General features: G+C 33.6%; 1 protein-coding gene across 2 annotated transcripts in view; it reads right to left on the bottom strand.

The window, feature by feature from the left end:
- The window catches only part of LOC118203535 (uncharacterized), a 104579-nt gene that overhangs the window by 11728 nt on the left and 66788 nt on the right, over nucleotides 1–26063 (bottom strand). The window contains exon 2 of one of the 2 annotated variants that reach the window (XM_085824375.1): nucleotides 15932–16249. The exons of the other annotated variant lie outside the window; for it this stretch is intronic. Coding sequence (XP_085680501.1) covers nucleotides 15932–16249 — 318 coding nt within the window. The remainder of the gene's footprint in view (nucleotides 1–15931; nucleotides 16250–26063) is intronic. 2 annotated transcript variants of the gene reach the window in all.

Genomic DNA, 26063 nt, shown 5'->3' with positions numbered 1-26063 from the left:
TCCATCTCAAAATTATGCAAGGAGTATGGCATTGGAAAGTCAACTGCATATGGCATAACCGAAAAAGGAACTTTATGAACTTTTGTGGATCCCATCACCCCACTCGTAATGAATAATAGAAAAATTATTCGTTATGCTAAAAGTGACGATCATGGCAAAGTGATGATTGAATGGTCAGACAGAGACACAGCGAGGGCGTGCCACTGACGGGTCCAATGCTAATGGTTAAAACCAAAATATTTCATGAAGAAATGAACTTAAAATCTGAGTGCACATATCTGACAGATTGGTTAACCAAATTTTGAAATCACCGTGGTATAATGCAATTAAAAATTTCAGATGAAAAAGCTTCAGTTGATACTGAAGCTGATGAACTACTTGCAGATGAGTTCATTGAAATAGTGAAACGTTATCTCTAGGACAGATTTACAATGCTGATGAAATTGGTCTTTTTTGGCAAATATTTTCCTGTTACGCAAATAAAAGAGCATGGATGACACAAGCATTAATGAATGAATGGTTTGAAAATCATTTCATATCTGAGGCTCAGCAAAATTTGAATTAGGTTTACCTGATGACACAAAAATTGTGTCGATTATAGATAACTCTTTGGCTCATATTTCACTTAAAGTTTTAATGAAAGTTAATTTATCAGTGTTATTCTTTCCTTCAAACTGTACATCCATCATTCAACCTATGGATATTAGAATACTGTACACTCTAAAATGCAAATATAAAGTACCATTTTTAAAATCCATGTTAAATTTCTTGAATAATGGCAATTTTGAAATATTTTAGCATAAAATCTGCTGTGTCGCAAGATCGCATCGCAAGATCGTGGGAGGATGTGCTTCTAGATACTTTAAAAAAAAGCTTGGCATAATTTATGGCCAGCTGCCATATTTCATTATGAAGATGATAGCGGTGAATTTGAAGTCTTTCAGATATTGTAAACCACAGGTGAAATTTCCCAATTAATGGATTTTGTAAAGAAATGTGGAGAAGCAGTAATAAATGAAGATGATATAACAGAAGTTTTTCATCACGCTGACTATGCTCCAGTCATCAATCAATTAATGGACAGCGAAATCTGTAGTATGGTTCTAGATACAGAAAATATCATTATTGATAGCAAAGAAAGTGACAGTGAGGTTGTTGAAAACGAAAAAATTTCGATTGACAAGTTAGTTGGAATTCTCGACACAACAACTACAGAACTTGAACAGTGGAACTTTGTAACTGAACAATTATTTATGTCTGTCTATAGAATTGAAGAGAAAGTATTAAAACAAAAAATAAATAAATAAAAATAAATGATTTAAAGAAATGTTTAATAAAGCATGCAAATAAATAATAAGCTTTTTTTGGGGGGGGTAAATTTTGATACCCTTTAGATCATAAATGCTTCATTATTTCAAAATCACGATTTCATATTTTAAATTTTATAATTTCTACATGCCATCTTACTAGATTTAAAGTGATGATCCAATAAACCAGAAAAATCCCAAATCGAGAATTGCCGAAGTCCCGACGAGTATGGATCGCAGACTTTGTACTGTAATACTATCAAACACCTCTTGGCAATCTTATTAAAGCCTCTAGACCAGAAATTGAAAGAATGCATGACACTGACAAAATGCTTCGAATTGTTTAATTAATACCTTGAAACAAAGGCTGTGATTTGGACTCTCTTGGAAGACACTATGTGTGATTTTTTTCTCCCCTCCCGTTCTTTGCGAGTAAAATATTGGTTGCTCTTTAGGTAAAAGTCAGCAAAAAATTAATAATAAATATTAACAAAGATAGGATTGTAAGGGCAGTTTCTGATGGCAAGCAAACGCTATCTGCAAAGTGAATGACATACTATTTATGAATGCATGGTTTGCAGCTCTTTTCACGAAATCCGAATAATGTTCGTTTTGTAACTGGATTAACTACAAAAGAAACATTCAATACAATAGATTCTAACTGTGTCTCTTATTTCTAAATTATAAAATGCTAAATGATTTTATCAAATGAAAAGTTATGGCTACAGTTTTCTGGAGTACGCATTACATACTATCTTATTTGATTAAACAGCAGCATAGTAGCTGAAGATTACAATAAATCTTTATTGTACAATTCAAAATAAAAAGAACGAGTCAACCATCTTGTAGAGGGAAAGATTCTCTTTCAAATAGCACAAAACATTATGAAAATACATTTTATTTTTACCTCGTAATTTTAAACACAACATAAACAGCCATTACTTATGTTTCAACCCAATACAATTTTCACAATATGGGTTTGGGGGTCTCCCCCTGGTTCGACGCAACTCTTGGATTCTTTTAGTTAGTGATTTAGTTGAGTACATTATTCTGTATTCATATGCTTACCTTCATTTCCCTGAAGATTCGCTAAAGAGCACGTTTCAAAAACTTTAATTGAATTGGAAATTAATGCAATTCTTTTCTGACAGTCAAAAATGAATAAAGAATTTTCAATTGGAGTCTTAAACACTCGATCGATCAGATGAATCATTCGGCTGCCAATTTACAGACAAAGCCATAAATCTAAGCACTGTTCCTTTCTTAAATATTTTATTATTCTCATTTAAAACTAACATTACCCTTAAGGTATGTATGTTGGTATAATAACAGAAAACTTTATTGCTAGAATGCATTCACAGGATTACTGTCCTATCGTTGACATTTGTCCTTCAATGTTTGCTCATTTACTCATCGTTAAAACATTATTTATGCTTATATACACTATCCAACATTGAAAATGCAACACCGAGAAGGAGTGGCCCGAAAATTATGCAATTTCAGGGTAGATGCACATCACTAAATTATGAGAATGATGCGAAATATGCAGCTCTCCAGTGCATGTTGAAGATGAGATAAGGGAAGAAACCTGCAGTATGTTCAGTTTTCTGCCATTATTTCTGCTAGGAAAATCATCGCAGAAAATTTTGTCTTGTCTCAGAGGATATGTATAATAGCAGAGAATGCTAGACCATCATCAATGGAGACAGTTCCAGCAGCCAGATGATTTTATGAGGGGCATGGTGATCAGAATAAGAAGGGCGGGCTGGTCCATATGGCAAATTTCAGCTGACACACTCCTGGACACATCCACAGTGCACCAGCTGTGGCGACAATGGTTGGAACAAGGAAATGTGGCAAGTTCGAAGGTATTGGGTGCAGCCACAGTGATGTCAGCACACATGAATTGATGCATCTGCCGACACGTAGTGGCGCACCCGCAAGCCAGTTCAACCTCCATTCTGCAGCATGTTCAAGACACCCTGGATGTTCCTATATCGACCAGAACCATATGCTGTTGCCTGGTGGATAGTGCCCTGCATTCATGGTGTCCGTTCAAAAGACTGCCATTATAGATGCCAACGTCTGTAACGGCGCCTGGCACAAGTGATGTGGACGGCAGAATAGCACAGGGTTGTGTTCTCAGATGAGTCACGCTTTTGTTTTTCCAATGGTAGTCACCGCGTATGAGTGTGGCATTGATGTGGAGATGGGTCCCATTCTGCAGCAATTGTGAAATGTTCCACCACAAGACAATGTAGCATCATGGTTTGGCGCCCAATTGCATATGATTCCAGGTCACCTCTAGTTCGTATTCGGGGCACTATGATAGCCCAATGGTATGTGGATGATGTGCTGCGGCTGGTGACACTCCCTTGCCTTCATGGAGTGCTCAGTGCCCTTATCAACAGGATAACATCCGACCACACACTGCTCGCATCAGCCAACGTGCTCTGTGAGGTGTACAGATGCTTCCCCATCCACTATTCTTTCCTGATCTCTCACCAGTCGAACACATTTGGGATGTGATTGGACGCCATTTGCAGATTCTGCCATTGCAGCATTCAGAAGACGAACTATGGCAAATGGTTGACAAGGAACAGAGAGACATTTCTCAACGCACCATCTGTAGTCTCACTGACTCTGTGCCTACACATGTTGCTTCGTGTATCGCCATTTAAGATGGTCCTACAACCTACTGAGCTGACCCTGCTGTCGCTTCGTATTAAGCATATCATTTCAAAATAAAGATAACTTATTGTTCGTTGCTGTCTCTCTCTGTTTACTGAGTTTCATCACTTCTTAGCCACTCCTTCTTGGTGTTTCATTTTGTCAGTTAATGTTTTTCTAAAAATCTTGTTTAAAACTTTTACCGTTTACCTTTTTCTGAACTCTGTCTTGCCATGACCAGGTGCTCGAAAGCCGTTGGGTTACACAAAAACAAATCAACACATTAAAAGATGAAAATAGAGAATCTTTTGAAACACATTTTTTGCATAATACTCATACAGATTTATTGAACAGTCTTTAATATAACTTCAGCTTCAAAATTTAGTTAAAAATGGAAAAAAAAATCATATTTTATGCTAAATTGCACTTACAACAACATAACTGAAAATAAGAAGCATTTAAAAGCTCACAAATATTGCACACATTCAGATGTTAATTTTAAATTTGTTAATTAAATTTTTTTTTTATTTACTGCATTAGTATTAGAGGAATGCAGTACTTTAATATTAAATCTTAACCACCATGGTGTTATCACAAAGCCTCTTTTTTTTTTTTTTTTTTTTTTTTTTTTTTACTTATTAGCAACTACAGTACAAAGTCCGAGATCCGGACGTCCAATATCCGGAATGATCTAAAATCCGGACCTCAAAGCCTCTAACAACCCCCCTTTTTTTGGTAGTATGCTTTACGCATGCGCAGTGACGTTTTCCCCCATAATAAAACATGTGGAGAGTCCTCATTCTCAATTTTACTTCGGCAATAAATAAAATACCTCGTTATTGAAGAAACAGCCATTTGAGCATAAATTTGTGTGATCAATAATTTGGCTCCGTAGCTGCTTGGCATACATCTCAAACCGAAGCATTCTACGCAGAAATATCATTGACTTTACTAATATTTTATATCCCTGATGCCAACCTGGTGTATCATTATTATATTTTGCTTTCATCACCGCATGTTTATTAAGACATGATAACTTGAGCAATGTAAACAAAATATGTGTAAATCTATAATAAATCAGACTGGATCGCAGTTAAAGTAATAAACAGAAGAGCGTTCTTCCAGACAACACTTATTCACAAACACCAAAGACGAACTGATACATATACATAATTGACATCACAGTTTCTTTTTACAAACAAACACTACCGCCATCTATTGGCAATCTAAAGACACATAATCCTAAACTTAACACTCGCCCCCATGCATTCGTAACGGATGCATCAATTTTATTGAACTTAAAGATTATAAAGTCTTTCAATTGGTCTTCTAACAACACCCTTATCCAACTGAATCTCACAAGATCTAATTCTATCATCTCTTCCGTGAAATAATTCCTTAATCCTACCTATCTTCCAGTTACAGCGTTTCACATTATCTTCTCGTACAAGTGCAACATCATTAATTTTAAACACGGGAGAATTCTTTGGAGTTTTTGAAAACATGACTGATCTTAATTCTAACAAATATTCTTTATAAAACCTTTTCCAAAAATGCTCTAATATTAATTGCCTATGCTTCCATCTTTTAATCAACTGAGATCTTGTAGATTCTAGTTTAGATTCAGGTGAAGGTAAAACAGTTAATCTAGATCCAGTTATAAAATGAGATGGTGAAAGAGGATCAGGTTCATTTGGTCCATTGTATACATACGTTATAGGTCTAGAATTAATAACAGCTTCAACTTCAACTAAAACAGTATACAGTTCTTCATAATATAAAGAAGCTTTACCTAAGATACGTTTTAAACAAGTTTTTACAGATCTTACCAAACGTTCCCAGAATCCGCCCCACCAAGGAGCACCTTCTACAATAAATTTCCATTCAAACCCATTTTTACCAAGGAAATTTAGAACCTTTTCATCTTTACATAATTTATACAAATATTTTAATTCACGATCAGCAGTCTTAAAGGTTTTAGCATTATCAGAATATATAACTCTACAAATACCCCTACGTGCAAAAAATCTACGTAAGGCTTGAATGAAACACTCTGCACTTAAATTTGATAACAATTCTAAAAAGCGTCAAATCGTTTTGGGATATTGAATCTATAGGAATTAAAAATATTTCTGACGAAGAACAAAATGAAATGGCCTTGGAAATATTTAACAACTCGATTACACAAAAGGGTGATAGATACGAAGTTAGACTTCCATGGAAAGATCAGAATGTGGCTTTAAGAGACAATTTTAAGAATGCTGAAAAACGATTCTTAAATCTGATCGAACAATTTAAATCAAACTTGAACTTTTATGCGCAATATAAAGAAGTGATTGACTATCAGCTTAAGGAAGAACCGATCGTTTCTTTTTCAAATGTTCAAAAACGCCCTCCATTTTCGAAATATTCAGTCTGTCGATTTTCTGGTTCGTAATAATCCCTGTTTGCAGGCACCATAAACAAAATATGTGTAAATCTATAATAAATCAGACTGGATCGCAGTTAAAGTAATAAACAGAAGAGCGTTCTTCCAGACAACATTTATTCACAAACACCAAAGACGAACTGATAAATATACATAATTGACATCACAGTTTCTTTTTACAAACAAACACTACCGCCATCTATTGGCAATCTAAAGACACATAATCCTAAACTTAACACAATGACTCACGCAGCGCAATTTTCAGTTATTATTATTTCCTTTAACACAGAACCGGCGCCAGAGCTTGTATGGCCGCACTGTTAACGGACGGCAGAATCTGCAGTACGGTTCTAGATCCAGAAAATACTGCTACCGATAGTGAAGAAAGAGACAGAGAAGTTATTGAAAACGAAAAAAATTTCGATTGATTAGTTGGAATTCTTGACACACCAATTTTACGACTTGAAAGAAGTGGAATTGAACAAAAAATTATGTCTGTTTATAGAATTAAAGATAAAGCATTAGCACAAAAATCGGAGCAACTTAAACAACTTACATTGAAAGAAATGCTTAATAAAATAAACAAATAAATATTAAGCCTTTTTTTTTTTTTTTTTTTGGTAAATTTTGAGACCCTTTAGATCATAAATGCTTCATTATTTCATAAATCACGATTTCAGATTTTTAATTTCTACATGCCATCTTACTAGATTTAAACTTGTGATCTAATATCCGGAAAAATCCCAAATCCGGAATCGCTGAAGTCCAGACGAGTCCGGATCTCAGACTCTGCACTGTATATGTTTATGAAAAAATTTAAAATCTCATCTTTTAATACATAATTGAGTTTATGTTCCAATTATTTTAGTACAGTTTTAGGCATTAATAATAAATAAACCAACTGCATTTACTACAAAATCTGCATACAGTTTTGTGATATCTGGCGACTGTTTGGCGATCAACAGAGCGTGCTTGGCGCATGTACCTCTTCTCCAAGAAGGGTTAATGTATTTTAAGAGAGGGTCATGTTAGCCTCAGAAGAGGAAGGTAGTAGATTGTACTATCCGGTAGAAGTGACGTACTGCTCTGAGTTACTATTATATCTCACAGTTACTATTATGCATTGAATTATATTTTCCTAATAAATGTTCGTTTCGTCTTACTAAATGATGCCTTAGTAAACTCCGAAGTCACCACAACACGCTCTCTGACGAGAACCAGAGAGGTTAGAAGCTTAGAGCGTTGAAAACAGAATGGTGTAAAGTTAAGCCTAACTCACGAAAGAAGTGCGCATTTGCAAAAGGGAATAAAAACATGAGAATTATTTAATCGAGAGTTCGAAAAGCTTGATTCTAAAGGAAAATGGAAGAAAATGTTCAAAAACGCAAAGAAAGAGGATTTAGTAACAGTTCTATTGGAAATCGGCGAAGAAGCATCCCCAGATTTGAAGCTGATAGAACTGAAACACAAACTCCAGAATAGCAAGGAATACATCGAAGATGCTGACTTCGTAAAAGAAATTCTGATTACTACAGTGGAGAATAGAAAAAGAAAAGAAGAAATGGAAAGAATACAAATGGAAGAAGAAAAATTAAAAACAGAAAGAGAACACGAAATAGAATTAGCGAAGATTCGAGCAACTCAAAATGAAGGAAGTAAAGTCCGACACCTTCAATCCAAAACACAGGACGAGAAATCGAAATTTCCCTCGACAAGCTGATCATATGGAGTAGAAACACTGACTATACCAGTACCGAAGAGAGCAGAAGAATGGAATATGTTTTTCGATTCTATCGAAAGAGCATTTAAGCACAAGAAGGTTCCCGAAGAACACAAATCGGAAATATTATTGAAATTAATTGGAGAAAAAGCTTCAAATGTTCTTGTTTATATAGAGCAGGAAGATCTGCAAAATTACGAAAAAGTGAAAACTCTTGTTCTGAAGGAATACCAACCTACTCCTCAAACCTGTTTAGAAAACTTCAGAAGAACTAAACGTTATTCCGGCGAAACGCATATCCAGTTCGCTTCAAGACTAACAGCTATATGGGACTATTACTGCAAATCAAGAGAAGTAAAGGATTTCGAAACACTCAAGGAGTTAATTATTTCGGATAAATTATTCTAAGCTTTAGATGAAGAAAACCCTGCACACGTCGCAATACGCCAAGGAAATAAACGGCTGAAGCCTCAAGAATTAGCTACAGAATGTGATATTTATTTCACGGCCAAAGGAAAATCTTTCGACGAAGTTCGAAATGGAATTAAGCGATCACCGAAATTCCTGGATACAACATGTGCACAAGATAAGTATATTCCGCCACCCATGAGAAAAGAATATTCAAAACACGAAGGATCTCACGCGAGAAGAAAAGAATGTTATATTTGTGGAAACTATCAACACATCGCAAGAGATTGCCCAGACAAAAGAAGAAAGAACGAAACTGCAGTAAATAAGAAGAGTAAGGACGATTACAAAACTCAAAATATTTCAAACAGAACATCAAAAGTAGAAGCCATCGTAGCTAAAGTAGACTCATGCCATCTACAATCCGAATTCGCAGAACGCATCGTCCAACCACTGCAAAAAGTAAATTTTTTTATTAACTCTGAGAAAATCGAAGCTATCGTAGACTCTGGAAAGTAGATAACGATCGTACATTCATCGCTCATTCCAGATTTAGAGGAGAGAGAAGGAGGTAAAATATTGCTAACCCCTGCTTTCGGACAACCAATTGAAGCAAAAGTTTGCCGTGTACCTATTTACCATAAAGATCATGGAAGCAATATATAGAATTTTGTGGATACATCAATTGCAGTGACTGATAAGTTACATGTGCCTTGCCTAATAACTCCAGAAATATACGAACTGTTGATTAATCCTGCAGCAGAAGAATCAAGCGCAGAAAGAAATAATTACGGAAGCGAAACGTGCAAAGTTTATTCGCCAATGCACAGTCAAACGACAGCGACAGCGTGGATTCACTCCCCCCCCCCCGCCAATGCTTTTGGAGGAGAAAAACCATGGAGGTAAGAAAGGAAGGAGTGGCCAACCGGCACTACAAGTGAAGCACTGCTTCGGTCACCAGATGGGGTGTTCTTTGTTTACATTCAGAAGCTTGCTTGACAGTGTTCTGATAGTATTTCGACACACGACAGTTCCATAGATATCGAAAAAGGGACACTCTCGCATGAAAGAAACATTCATAGTGTAATGGATAATAGCAATTTGTATAGTTTACTGACATTTACGCAAAAATCACATCTTGGTTATTTTTCGATAACTAACAACAGCGATTTTGATTATGAATTTGTTTTATAAAATTCTAAGCTCTTGAACTACAAAAATATAAATTTTAACAAAAATGTTATGCTTAAAGAATGAAAAATACCTTACGGTAATACGTCTTTCGATACCCTTGATAGAATATTCGCTACTTTTATTTTATGTTCCAAACGCCAAAATGTTTTAAATAAAATAAATTTTTTTCACATCCATATATTATTTAACATGCACCTTTTAAAAATTTTTAGAGGAGAGGCTTTACTGTTGCTCATTTTAATTTTATATATCTGAAAAATAATCCCTTTGGGCTTACACGTTTTACTTATTTGGGTTAATTGAAAATAAAATATAGTGATTGTACAGAAATTAAAGATTTGCACATGCCCGAAATGAAAAATATGAAATATGTATGGGTATTTATGCATGTGCTTGCAAAAAGCATGCATCTGCCTTTAACAAAATACATAAATATTCATTAAATTATTTATAAATGTATTTGAAATGAAGAATTTATTCATTTATAAACAACTGTGAAGAAATCTAATTATTAAATATATCTAATTTATAATGATTATAAATGTTATCTAAATATATAATAACCTTAATATTGAATTGTAAACATAAATTGAAATCCTGTTGACAAATACGTTATAAAACTATTTAAGCAAGAATTGTTCGTACTGGAAAGCAATCTGTCAAAAGGCATTGTAAAGCAAATGCTATGACATGCGCACTTAAGAAAGTAATAAAGAGTTTTAGAATATGTATTGTTGAAATGAATAGTAAAAAAAATCTGATAAGTATAATTAAAAGAATTATTCCCCTTCCATTTTATAATAACTCAGTTACAAGTTTTAAATAATACTTTAGAAAAATCCTTATTTTATTCCCTTTCAGAAATGTTCAGAGAAAGTTAAGTACTATTTAAAGTATTTCGCTAATTTCTAATAATTCTCTAATTTAAAATGGGCCGAATAAAGCATTAATTATAAATTGACTTAATATTTTTCGATTTAAAAGATGCCTCAGAAGCCAAAAAATCATGTCATATTTAAGAAAGTATTTTAGGAAGAAGCTCTATAAATAGAAAAGAAATAATGAATAATTTTAATATTAATAATACAATAAACTTTGATCTTAATTTTTGTACCTAAACCGAATAAAATCGAATTACCTTAAATTTTTTTTCTGATGTAATTAACGAAAACTTGTGAAAATATTTCATTCAAATTAAACCATTCTGAGAAAACTGTCCTGTGAAAAGTATAGCATTTAATTCCATTCAGAATGAAATGTTGTTTAAAAATATGTTGTTTTCATATACATAGGACTCTGAAGTGTTGTAGAAAAAGATAATATATACATTTATATGTATATTTACGACGTAATTACAAAATATTTACATCCGATCGCGTCAAAACCCACTGAACTTAATGGTAAATGACTCAATGTTTTGGTCACCACGTAGGGATCGCCGGTGCTTCAGAGCAGGGTACGGGAGAAACCTGTTTAGGGCTACTCTATCTTACTTCCTACCTCCATGAGAAAAACGAAGGGGAGAAGGAGAGTGTTTACGTAAACACAGACTTGTCGTCTGCTGAACGCCTACGCAAAGAGCAAGCTAACTGTCCCTCGTTGAGAGAAGCATGGAAGCTAGCTGTAGGAAGAAAAGGAAATTATTTATTTATTGATCATCTGTTACGTCACCAAGAAAAATATTAGGACAGACTGTTTTTCAGTTAGTGCTTCCGCTTAGTAGAAGAGCACAAGTGTTGGAATTAGCACATAGTTCCATTTTCGGTGCACATCTTGGAATAGGAAAAACAGAGGAGCGAATACGATATTCATCTTTTTTGGCCTGGATTAGCATAAGATGTCGAAACCTTTCGTAAAACATGCAAACATTGTCAGTTGAAAAGTCCAGAAAAGCGATCTGACAAGATTTCCATCACACCGGTTAGAAGGCCAGGATTACCTTTCGAAGCAGTTAACATCGTTATTGCATAAGACGTTATTGGACCTAAAGTTTATTTACTCATCCCAGATTCAAATAACAAACTCTATGCACGATGGATTGGACCAGGAGAAATCGTAAATCATTGCCCACCGCATTCCTATAAAGTAAAACAACCTGATGGGAAGATCAAACACGTTCATGCAAATAAAATTCGAAAATTACAAGCTAGCGTCAGTGCAGTTGGAGTGATATTTGAATATGAAGAAAAATTTGGAGAAATTATAACTTTGCCAGGAAAAAAACTGTCCAACGCAGATGCATTATCCCCACCTGTGAACTTTGAACATTAATTTATTGTTCATCTTCACGAACATTTTGTATAGTTAACGATTAGATAGTTTTTCTTTGCTTTTCTTAATAATTTTACAATTATGTGCAAATAAGATGTTTATGTAATTTGAAATACAGTCAAAAGTCGTTAATTCCGACACCCATAATCCGGAATGATCTATAATCCGGACCTCAAAGCTACAAATTTTCTGCGCGGCTGCAAATATGCGTGTGCGCATGCGCAAAATACGTTTACGCATGCGCGTTTAATGCATAACGGACGGTATAAGCTAAGCTAAAATCATCTACTTCAGTTAACGTTGCAGATTGCGTTGTTCCTTAATCTTCGAATTGGATCCGGCTTGTTATTTATTTGCAGACTGTTAGAGCAATTTTATAAAAGTAAGCTTGAACTTTCGATTATGTCAAATAGAATTTGCGATATATATTTACTAATATGTAAAGGATCTACAAAGCGAAAGTATGTTATGTCAAAAGTCGTTAATCCGGACTCGTCGGTACTTCGGCGATTCCGGATTATATATCATCAGTTTAAATCTCGTAAAATGTCCATTAAACAAATGTGGAATTGCTGTAAAAAATGACCTAACCATTCCTAAATCTGTTTATCAATTTCACGCTGCTCTGCGGCGGGGGGGGGGGGGACGCCGCGGCGCACAATGAATTGGAAGTTGATCTGTCAGCACTATCCTTATCTTCAGGGCAGATGTTTTCATTTTATTTGGCTTATAATTCCTTACTAAATGTAGTACTTCATTTAACCTTTCGTTTTCAATACATCGAGAGGTTATTGAAAACGAAAAAATTTCGATTCACAAATTAGTCGATATTCTCGACACAGCAATTATAGGACTTGAACAGCGAAACTTTGTAACTGAACAAGAAATTATGTCTGTTTATAGAATTAAAGAGAAAGTATTATCACATAAAACGAAGCAACTTACACAACTTACATTGAAAGAAATGTTTAATTACAAACAAGATTTCCACACAGCCTTTGTAGAAATAGACAAATATGATTGCTCTTGCAAGACACATCTTTTAGAATTCATAAAAATCTATGCTGAAAAGTTGAAAGAAGTAGCCCTAACACTAATAGCTCTTCCTTCTACTAAAGTTAGTGTGGAAAGATTCTTCTCAGCTTTGAAGTTTATCAAATAGGATCTACGGTCCTCTAACAAAGAAGATTTTACCAAAGCTATGTTTTTCAGAAATTACTAATGCCAGTTTTTCCATTCCATTATAAATGCTAATTAATATAAATAATTTGCTATGCCATCCTTTTTTGTAGCATCTATTATTTCTTTAATATTAAAAAAATAAGCTGTAACACATGTATATATATTTACATATATGAGGGAGTTGGATTCTTTAAGTTTAAAATTCCAAAAGTCGGGGTCGGAGTCAGTTATTTTTCCTACAGACTCCACAGCCCTGCCTAATGGTAAGCACTCTTTTTCTGGGGTACTGATATAAAACAAGATTTTGTCTTACTTCATTAATCAGATTAGAATCTTTATACTAAACAATGTCCAAGTACTTTTCAGAATGCTTTCAAATGCTAGTTTTTCTTAAGTTCTGGTTACCCACTATGTTTTTCACTAATACCAATAAAATATAATGTAGTAATTCTTTTGGAGAAATTTTTGCAGGAAATGTAACAAAAATATAACGATTTCATTAATATTTACAGAATGGGGGGAAAAGAAATCAAAATAAATGAATTCCAATAAAGATACATTTTATGAAACATTTTTCTTTATATAATATAAACCATATGAAAATATGGAATTTTCAATTGATGTCTGATAATGTATACAGTCAAAAGTCGTTAATTCGGAAACCCATAATCCGGAATGATCTATAATCCGGACCTCAAAGCTTCAAACTTTCTGCGCATGCGTCTCGTTGACGCATGCGCGTAAGGCCTTTACGGCTGAGAATATGCTTGTGCGCGTGCGCAAAATACGTTTACGAGTGCGCGTTTAATGTATAACGGACGGTATAAGCTAAGCTAAAATTATTTAATTATCTATTTCAGTTAATGTTGCAGATTGCGTTGTTCCTTAATCTTCGAATTGGATCCGGCTTATTATTTTTGCAGACAGACAGAGCAATTTTATAAAAGTAAGCTTTAACTTTCGATTATGTCAAATAGAATTTCTGATATATATTTATTAATATGTAAATGATCTACAAAGCGAAAGTATGTTTCGAAGTTCATTAAACAAAAAGTGGAATTGCTACAAAAAATGGATAAAGGCATATCCTTTGTTTATCTAAACTTTAACGTTTGTTTATCTAAACTTTGTTTATCTTTAATGCCGCGGCGCCGCGCAATGAATTGGAAGTTGATCTGTCAGCACTATCCTTATCTTCAGGGCAGATGTTTTTATTTTATTTGGCTTATAATTCCTTATTAAATGTAGTATTTCATCTCGATGTACTCCATCTTTGATATGATTTAAATCAAATTCCTCGTCATTATAATTCGCTTCCGATAGCGAAGAAAGTGACACAGGTTATTGAAAACGAAAAAATTTCGATTGACAAATTAGTCGGTATTCTCGACACAGCAATTATAGGACTTGAACAGCGGCACTTTGTAACTGAACAAGAAATTATATCTGTTTATAGAATTAAAGAGAATGTATTATCACATAAAAAACGAAGCAACTTAAACAACTTACATTGAAAGAAATGTTTAATAAAGTAAACAAATAAATATTAAGCTTTTTTTTTTTTTTTTTTTTTTTTTTTTTTTTGTAAATTTTGATACCCTTTAGATCAAAATTGTTCTTTATTTCATAAATTACGGTTTCATATTTTTAATTTTATAATTTCTGCATGCCATTTTACGAGATTTAAATTGATGATCTATAATCCGGAATCGCCGAAGTCCCGACGAGTCCGGATTAACGACTTTTGACTGTAGATAGAAAAATTATTGATAATAAATATTCGAGGTAAGTGGTAAATTTAGAGTCTCCCAAGGATATAAATCATGTTGCAGCATCATTAATTAAAGAGAACGTTAAGAATATAATTTTATATATATATAAGAAGCTTAATAATTTTACTGTCATCATTGGAATAATACTAGGGTATATTTTAACATGTTTATAAAAGAAAATTATCCACTTGGTTTCTTTGGGTTAAGAATTGATAAATTGTTACAATAATAATAATATTCGGAACAAGTGAAGTTAAAAATGTGTTATCTATGTTTATATATGTTTATGTAGTAAATTGATGTACAATTGTAGGTATTACATTGCAAATGTCTATAGCAATTGAGATTTGAAAATTAGGGTAGAATGTATAAATGTATATGTAGTTTTTTTATCTTTTTTCTCGTTGATCGCCAACAGTTGCTAGATTTTAGTTCCCAAATTGCTGATTGATTTGTAAATAGTATCAACAATCTTCTTACGACGGGGGTGTGATATCTGGCGACTGTTTGGCGATCAACAGAGCGTGCTTGGCGCATGTAGCTCTTCTCCAAGAAGGGTTAATGTATTTTAAGAGAGTTTTATGTTAGTCTCAGAAGAGGGAGGTAGTAGATTGTACTATGCGGTAGGAGCGACGTACTGCTCTGAGTTACTATTATGCTTTGAAGCATATTTTCCTAATAAATGTTCGTTTCGTCTTGCTAAATGGTTAACCACGTTACTTATTAAACCACGAAGTCATCACAAGTTTATCTAGTCTCTGTGACTGTATTACGATGAAATTATGAATACCATTCTAATTACAGTTTACAAGGATTAATGAAATTATATTTCAAAGGGAAACTTAGTTTCACACATAAAACAAAAATCTCCACATATTAAATTTTAATTAATATAGTGAACTTAAAATTTTAACCAATAAATTCAATGTGTTAAATTTAATTTCCCATCGTAATGAAAACATTCTAAATGGATACAAACCTGTTATAGCACGTTGTTCCTGAGGTGTGAGATGCATAAGTGTTGTTTCTTTCCCATGACCATAGTGATAAGGACAATACTTGACAGTTATGTCATTTGAATTTATCCTACAAATAATACCAGATGTACACAGGACACCTGTTTTGCAAGTACCTTCAGACCTTGATATTCTTTGCCGAGGACCACGCAGTTTAGGTATATAATTTCCAGAACGGTGACATGAATAAAACAGTAAACGGTTTTGACGTTTATTTTTAGTTCTCAGAAAATAAAAACACAAAGTCTTTCTTTCAATCTCACATTTCCATTTCCTAAATCCTGAGGAAGAAAAATAAATGAATTTATAAAAGTTCATAATAAAATCATTGTCACAAGGAAAAAAAAACAAAAATTTTACAACACACATACATAATATGTGTTAGAAACAGCCTTTACGAATCATAATGATACAGTCGACACTCATTATTATGTCTCACAATAAAAAGGCATTACAAAAGCATTTCTATTGCAAATATAGTAAACTGTTATTAGTACACAAAAATTATGTACTTACATATTTTCTCATCAACCATGAAAATTAGTATGCAGAGTCATTTTTTGATGCTGGAGACTTGAAAAATGAACAATGGCCCTGGCCGGGACTCAAACCTGAACCTCTCGAATACACACCAAGTGTGCTAACCATTATATCACGAGGGCATGCTGGAAGGAGGGAGGAAAAAACCTTATATACTTCCCTTTTTAAAGGATGACTCAGATTAGGGGACTCAATTGCCAAATCCTGGTGGTGAAGAATCATCATCCACCACCTTTTAGTTTGAGTGCTACTGTAGAGTCATTCAGTTATTTTGCTGCTAGAGACATGAAAAATGAGCAATGCCCTCGCCGGGACTCGAACATTGATTTCTCGAATACGCGCCGAGTGCGCTAACCGTTTCATCATGAAGGCATGCTGTAAGAGGGAGAAAGTACCCAATAAGCGTTCCTGCAAAACATTTTGGCAGAAACTGGAAGGCAAAGATTTTTCTTTATGCAGTTATTTAATCATATACTGATTCTTAATTAGATATTAAAAAATACAAGTTAGGTATATATAGCACATAAGAAACTTAGATACATATGAGCTTAAGCTGTGAAATTATTTGACACAGATATTTGGGAAATAATTAAGCACAGAAAATTGTACGAATCATGCAAGTGGCAAAAATCTTTTCTAACAACTAAAATAACAATAAATAATCATCTTTTTTGTAAACTTGGCAGCACATTAATTCTCTTAAATACATAAATCTAAAAGGCCGTTCATACTGGGTTTATCTGAGCTGGCAGAGTCAGTTACATGTATCAACTAGCTCCGCTACATTTGCAGTTCAGATTTTTCAACTCACTGCCCTATGGGGAAAATTGGTTTTGGTAATGTGTCAACAATGCCAGATGTCTCCGTTAACCCCAGTCTGAAATGTCCTTAAGTGGCACTGTGAGGTTCAAGGGGCTTTTACCATCACTTTGAAGAACGTCACAGTTTTTCAGTTTTGATTATGTATACCACAGTTACATAAAACCAAGGTGAAGATATGCGAGATCTGATGCCTGTTAGCCATTATTCTGGTACTAAATTTACTCTTACTAAATTTTAATGTTTATCAAAACAGGCTGACAGGAAAATATATATTAAAAAACACAAATATACATATACAATGTAGAAATATATATTAAATATACAAATATATATTAAATTCTAAACAACAGAATTCTATACATAAGACATTGAAGAAATTTTTTTTAAAAAAATTGGGGGGGGGCAGTAACTCTATGCTGCTTCGCACCTTTCCAAATCAGCATGAATTCAATGACTTTGTTAATTTTGTCCAATTCAGAAAGGACTTTTCTCAAAAGTATTTATAGTTGCATTTAAAATCTAGGTGACATCCTGACTGAAGAACAGAAAGAACATTAGATGGCAAATATTTCATACTCATAAACTGTTGATTCTGCATAGGGCGCAAATATGAATAATGATGTCTACTGTTCCGCGTTTGCCATTTATCAGTCTAAACATGCTTATCATCAACATTTCTCACATTATGTCAGTATATTACTGATAAGGTTTCAACACCTTTGAAGTACTAGGATTTTTAGGCTTACCAAATAACTAAAAGTAAAAGGGTACTTTTCCGTTTCGCCGGCGCAAATCCCGCCAAGCAGACTTTCTTGGCGACAACATACAGTATACACATAAAAAATATTTAAAAAATTTTAGTTCTAAGAATTTTTTATTTTGAAGGCATAAACATTTTAATATCGCTTAAAATTTTATAAAAAGCCAATAAATAAAGACAATACATTTATAAAAAGACACTAATTTAAGAATTTACTATGCTTTCATGGTTCAACATCCTGATTCGCCGGTTCATATCACGTGACTCCAAGCGATCTCATCTCACGCAAACTATTCTACAAAAATCTAATGCTCTCAGTAATTATCTACATTAATTTCAAGTTAAATCTTAATTTGGAACACAAGTTTAAATGCAATAAATATTTTAATTCGTACGAATATCTTACTCAGAAATTTTGTAAAACTGCAGTGCTTTACTTCGCTAATGCATTCTCATTAGAATTGATGAATTTAACCCTTGACTTTACCTTTTCTATATTTTCGGCTTCGGGTAAGCGCTGCGATTGCATCCTAATTGACTTAATTACCGAAAATGGCCTTAGACATAAAAATGAACTATCTGATAAAAATTCTATGTAATTATATGCCAGTATTGAAAGAAACAATCAATCTGATAAGAAAAAGCTGCAACTTGTTTTGAAAATGAGGCGTAAAAGGTTACCAGCGAGAATATTCCGCATCGGTTAATATGGCATCGGTTGTACCATTATTGGCGACTTTATCGCTTGCGCCGGCAAAACGGAAAAGTACCAGTAAAAGTTTTCGGTACCTGATAATACAGACAAAAAGAACTGTCATTAATGCATACCTTTCTTTTCTCCACTTTCATCTTTTAAAAACCAAAGACTTAAAAAAGTCAATCTTGTTAGCATTAAATATGTTTCCTGGGACATACTTGCCAATTACAGTCAATAGTCTTTAATCCGGACGTCCATAATCCGGAATGATCTATAATATGGACCTCAAAGCTACAAACTTTCTGCGCATACGTAAATGCATAATGCATCTACCAATGTGCATAATACGTTTACGCATGCGCGTTTAACGTATAAGGGACGGTATAGGCTAAGCTAAAATTATCTAATTATCTATTTCAGTTAACCCTTTGAGGGGCGGTATATAAAATAATTTAAACTGTGGTAAAATTTTGCATGAACTATAACTTATGGTCCCTAAGGACACAAAATTGAGACTTAAAAAAAATCTAGCGCGAAATCCTGAATTTTGAAAGCCAGTATATATTTTATCCCGGCGCCCCTCTGGGACATTTTTTCCAGGTAGCTGCCAACTGTTAATCTTTGTTTTTTAAATTAATTTTGGTACTTTTGATGTTCGTCTGTAGTGATGAGTTATATCACAGGGCACGGTCCTTTCCCCACCTACTTCCATGACAGAGACATGTGCCCCACGGATCTCTGCATATGTGGCGAAAGAGGTGACCCTGATAATTACATTTTTGAGTGTAATCTAACAGACGGCAAGCATCTGATCAAGCCTAACAACAATCTAATACCACTTAAGAAATATGCAATAAAGAACAGACACCTTAGGACCAAATTCAGAAACGTTCTTATACATATCCAAAGACTTACTTATTATACCTTCCGCCTTAGAAAAGACATTTATTCTTACATTTCTGCTTTTGGAAGCATCAGTTGTTGAACTTTTAAAGGATAGTCTTTTCTCAATATGATTTGTGTACACTATTAATACAAGAACTCATTTATCTCAGAAAGTCCTCTCAAGTGGTTGATGGTAAAAAAAGAGGGGCGGAAGAACCTCGGACCACACCCCAGGGTGTTCTCCCTCAAAATTGGGGTGGAAAGTTTAACAGTTAGCTAGGTTCAGCAATACCTCAATTACCTGTGGTACTACGGAGGTGCTGGCCTAGCTTCTACCTGTACCTGTAGTGATGAGTGCTTGCATATATAATTATGTAAGTCTAAAGACAAAGTTTTTTTTAAATTTCGGCAGAAATTTAAAATTTTAAAAATAAAATTTATATTTTTATGTACTTATGATGATGCAACCCAGCTGAACATACTTATGTAAAATATGGGTAAAAAGCTTTTCAACTTGATTTAAATTCAATATTATTTATAAAAAATTTAGCAAATATAACACTGCATGTGTAAATCGTATCATGCTGTAACTGAATTAGTATAATATTACAAGCAGATGTAACTCAGCCGAAAATTAAAAAAAATTGAAAAATGAAGCACTACGACCGACTCAGCTGAGAAAGTATGTTGCATTTTTGAAGTTGTATTTTATGCTTTAGATAATATAATATGATTAAGATTATATTAAGATATATTAATATTTAGATAATAGGTGAAAAAAACCATGCTTCATACTATGATACGAAGAATAGCCCGCCCCTCCACGCACACACACTTTAGATCATCGAGGACCGTAAGCGTCCCTTTTTTATTTTTTGTAAATATAGGTTGTAATATATCTTTTTGTTCAGGAAGAAACGCCGTTAACCCTTTGCGGCTCAGTGTTCCACTACATGGAACACCCAAATTGAATCGCTTCTAAATTCAACCGTAAATAGATAACAATGCCTTTATCATATACTTTGAACTTTTCTTTTTAAACAATAGATAGCAGCATATCACAAAGAGACACAGAATTTTCATTTATTATGTGTTATTAAAATCCACTTTTTTTCAAGTAATTTTCTCTATTTTTTAATGATATAAAAAATTTTATTTGGAAGAAAATTTAGGCATAATTTTGCTGGCTGTACTCCAAATTATCTGTTCTATATTTTTTTTTTAATCTTTCAGACAAAAACCATACGCAGAATCATTGAATAAGCCTGGATGTTCCATTAGCGGGAACACTGCGCCATTAGCGATCTCATGCTGTTACGAATCAGAACATCTGTGCTTAGGAGAGAACATCCGTTGTTTACGTTTTCTGTTTCCGTTGCTTTGGGGGGGGGGAATGAATTCAAACAAAGCAGTATTGAGGGGTGAGGTGATTCTGCCTTCAGCCTTCGGGGGTGAAGGACGCTCTTTTTGCTTATGGCATCAGCCCATGATCCGACGCCGGTTTGCGCCGCTATACCGCCGGACAAACCTACTAGCGACTGGAGTATGGCTAATACTGCTGACCAAGATTTCATGGACACCTCGACCGCATCGGAAACCGAACAATTGGATATAAAACCCGAACTCATCGTTATGCAGATAAAGAACCAAATTCACGCACTCGAAGCCAAGATCGAAATGACCAAATCCCTGAAGAAGCAAATGGACGCCGTTCGTGCTGTTTCGGATCCGGACCAGTATACTCCTCTAATGGCAACAAATATACGACAGATGAAATTGGAAATGGAGCACCTAAGGGGTAAGTATGATCATTTTATGTCATTGTGTGCTAGGACCCCCGTAAATAACCCAAATCATTGCTCACCTGAGGGAAACTTAGATAATTCTAACGCTAATACTTGTAGCATGAATCAAAAAAGAAAACAGCATGACATTTCAGAAAACTCAGATGACTGCAATGAGCAGAATGTAGGATTTGTTAAACCAACCAGAACTAGCAAACAGACCAAAAAATTTGCCAATTTAAAAGACGCATCAAACTACATTGCTACCAAAAATAGATTTAGCCCCCTGGATAACAATAATGACGGCACTACATCCCAAAATGACAACAATCCAGAAACACAAAATGATTCTGACACTCAACAAACAATTACACCTCCACAACACAAATCGGTACCCAGGGTTCATACACATTTCCTTACATGAAAATTAAGGACTTTTAAAGACCATCAAAGAAAAAATTAAGGACCTATCAGCAAACGAAAAAAAAAAAAAAAAATAGAATAAAGCAATTATCCATACAACCGACTTCATGCTTGTAATTTCACTTTAAGAAACTAATAAAAGTGTGTATTATGCACTATTATTAAATTCACTTTAATACTTACCATAAAACAATTTTGAAAATTAAACTAACTCCCTACAAGTTATGAAGTAGATAACATTAAATTAGGAACATAATTTCTTTAAAAACATGTATAAGTGTATTTTACACTAATAACAGTCACTATTTTAGAGATTTACATGATTATTATTAACTTATTTGATATTTATTTAAACACAGTCAACTACTATTATAATCACAATGTAAGAATATTTTGCAGATTAAAATAACTGATTTGTAAACATACAATTTATTTCCTTGGTTTTTTGAAAGATACTAGAATAATAAACTGTACAATAAAAGATACAAAACATTTGTGCTTTTTTTAAATCTGAAATCTTTTCAGCTATTTTAACATCTAATTTATTTATGTCTATTTCCTTTTCTTTAACTATTCTAAGTTCATTTGCTTTGATAAACAAATCAATGTTCATGCTGGTCTCAGCTTCATCTGCTAAAGCATCTACTTCTTCATTCATATCTTTAATGTCCCTTTGAAGAAATTTTTTCTTCTGCTTCATTTTCTTCCTCAATGATATTTCTTTTCCTCTTTGAATTTTCAGATTTAGTTAAAGATTTTTGTTCTTCTAAATACTGCATATATTTAGACCTTGCAGAAGCTGCTGCTGATCTCATTTCTTTATTAATTTCGATATTAAGAACAACTCCAGAAAATTTTATGTAATCAAATACTGTGCGTTGAAAAATGTATGATGTGTCACTTAAATTTTCAATTTCAATTGCTTTATTTACAGAGAAGCCCCTTTCCACAGAGGCCTGTCCATGTGACAGGATAAGAATAATTTTCACTATTTTCCATACTTTTTGAATAGTGAAAAATGAAATGAAATAAGAAGTGAGAAATGTGTCAAGAGAAAGATTTTGAGGATCAAAAGTAGAAAATTCATGTAAATTTTTCTTAACTACTTTGTCTAGAAACTCTCCAAACTGCAGCAGAATTTCATCCCAATCATCTTGTAAAACACGTTTATTCTGCATTAATACCGTTAGAACTATTTTCATTTTGTTCTGGGCTTTTTCTGGACTTTTAACCATCAATCGTGGGTCTATACAAGATGCATTTCGAATAAGAGAATAATTTATTGGACATTTAGACATTAGGTGTTGTACTATTGTTAAGACACATTGTTGACCTTGTTTCAATCCAAAACTTTCAGCTTGTGAAATGTCCTTCTTGCGGCATTTATCATTCATTAACTGCACAGCAATGAATCCCAAATAAACATTACTTTTATCATTATAACAATTTGGATCATTAAAATTAAATTTATAAAGATTTTCTGTTTTAGTTATTTTTGAATATTCTAGTTTCAAAATTTTAAAGTGCTAAAGGCAATCATTTACAAGTTTTAAGATATCTTCAGCAAAAAAGGGAATAAGTGGTTTATCACTTTGATAATATTCAAGGAAAGGCAATAATATTTTCGACAGAGAGAGAAAAAAATTTAATTTTATAAGAAATGTTTTATCTTTAGTTGCCTCCAAAATATTTGAGAAGGATTTCGATGAATTTTTTTTAAACTTCCCCATTTCAACTTCTTTAATGTACAGTAGCAAGTCATCCCATATTTCAATGGCTCTTTCAACTGCTGCGACATTTTGCAACCATCGGCAAAAGCAGAACTTCACAGGTAGCTTTTTTAAGCCAGATAGATACACTTAAAAAATCTTCACGTCTTGCAGGAGAATCTTTGAAAATCCAATATAAGGAGGATAAGAATGATGGAATGTCCCAGCCAGTGGATGACATCCTATGCTTGAAAGCATTGTTAAGAATATGTAAACCGCATGTCCCTAATGTCAAGCATTGAATGTTATATTCCTTTGTCAAGTCCTGTTGCAATAAATCATAAAATTTCCAGTTTACTGTAGGACCATCCATCGATATTTGTAAGAGTTTTGACAAGTCTAGTTTTTCAACACATTCATAAAATTTGGATAAAATAATTTCACTTTTTGCATGCCCTATAAATGCAGAAGTAAGGTACTGAGTTCTCACCTTATTTTCGTGATGCCAGTACCTCACATAAATATCTAGTTGCTTCTTTTGATTTGTCAGATTAAGAGTCTCATCAAATAGTAACGTAAAAAACTCATCATTTTTACAATGCTTTAGTAACAAAGTTTTAAAATAAGGGCCAAGACCAAAATAACAGACATGAGCACATTTCTTTTCACCACATGAAAACTATTTTGCAATGGAACTATCCGGGAACATTTTAGTGAATAAAGGCCCAATATCATCGCACGATTTAAAAGAATAGTGGCTTTTGATGCACTTAAAAACCCACAATATTTCTGCATCTGGTAACTTCAGATTTGAAAAGAAAAGAATTGATTTTATTATTTTCTACACTTATTGATGTTGAATTAGCAGTTACATCTTTTCCTGAAGTAGATAGTTCTTCTAACTTGACAAAATTCATGATACTGTTAGAAGAAACTCTGCAGTTGAGAAGGGAAAGATGTTTTCCAGCTAAAAGGGGCATTACATGCAAGGCATTAGTAAAATTAAGTATCGCATATATATGTATATAATGTATATATATAATAAGAAATATATCTAATGTATACTGAAAATATACATTTTTTACTATATATACATATATATATATATACAGTACAAATTCCGAGATCCGGACATCCAATATCTGGAATGATCTAAAATCCGGACCTCAAAGCCACCACCAACCAATTTTTCAGGGCTTTTTTGGAGGGAAGGGGTATGCTTTACGCATGCGCATTAGATTTTTTTCCTCATCATAAAAAAACATGCCGGAAATCCCGATTCTTAATATCAGTTTGGCGCTAAATAAAATATCTCATTATTGAAGAAATAATTATTTTAGCATAAATTTGTGTGATTAGTAACTTGACTCCATAGCTGTGTATCTGCTTGGCATAATCTCAAACCGAAACATTTGTTAATTTTACACCAACTAATATTTTATATCCTTGATGCCGAAATCGCGAATCATTATTTATTGTATTTTGCTTTCATCACCGCATGTTTATCAACGGATGACAACTTGAGTGATGACTCATGCAGCGACGCCATATAATAGAGTATTATCCGCTTACAGATTTAAGTTTAATGCGCTAAAATGTTGACAAGGGGAGATTTAACAGAAATTTCTTTCCTTATGCTGAAAATAGATTTTGTTAATGATACTCATAGGAGAAACGATTATATTTAGTGCTATTTGAATTAAGAATAATTGATTTGTTATTCACATAAAGCCAGAACCAGCGCCAGAGCTCGCATGGCCGCACCAAGCGGCAGAATTTAGGGAAGTTAAAACAGAAGTTTTTCATTGCGATGACAATGCCCCAATCATCAATCAATTAACGGAGGGCGAAATCTGTAGTATGGTTCTAGATCCAGAAAATACAGCTACCGATAGTGAAGAAAGTAACAGAGAGGTTACTGAACGAGAAAAAATTTTGATTGACAAGTTATTCGGAATTCTCGACACAGCAATTACAGGACTTGAACAATGGAACTTAATAACTCAATAAGAAATTATATGTCTATAGTATTAGTCTAAAGTATCAGCAGAGAAAACAAATCAAACAACTCACATTGAAAGAAATGTTTAATAAAGTAAACATATAAATATTAAGCTCTTTTCTTTTGTAAATTTTGATACCCTTGAAATCATAAATGCTTCATTATTTCATAAATCACGATTTCATAATTTCTACGTGCCATCTTAGTAAATTTAAAATGATCTAATATCCGGAAAAATCTCAAATCTGGGATAGCCGAATTCCCGACCTCGGACCTTCTACTGTATAAATATAAATATATATATCAAGCAAGGTAGTAATTACAATACTGAATGACCAATTCGGTCTAGAAAACATCTTGCGCAATATGCTGCAAAATAAGTAAATTAGAAATTGTAGTGAGCTCGCCTAAAAGTTACCAGGAGCTGTTGCTCCAAAAAGTTCAACACGTTTTAAAAAAATTAATACATATGA

This window comes from Stegodyphus dumicola, chromosome 1 (assembly GCF_044657685.1).
Source record: "Stegodyphus dumicola isolate Sdum_Otavi_A_Nest chromosome 1, ASM4465768v1".
Taxonomy (NCBI): Eukaryota; Metazoa; Arthropoda; class Arachnida; order Araneae; family Eresidae; genus Stegodyphus; species Stegodyphus dumicola.
Note: the sequence above shows the minus strand (reverse complement) of the source record. Positions and strands in the feature narration are given on the sequence as shown.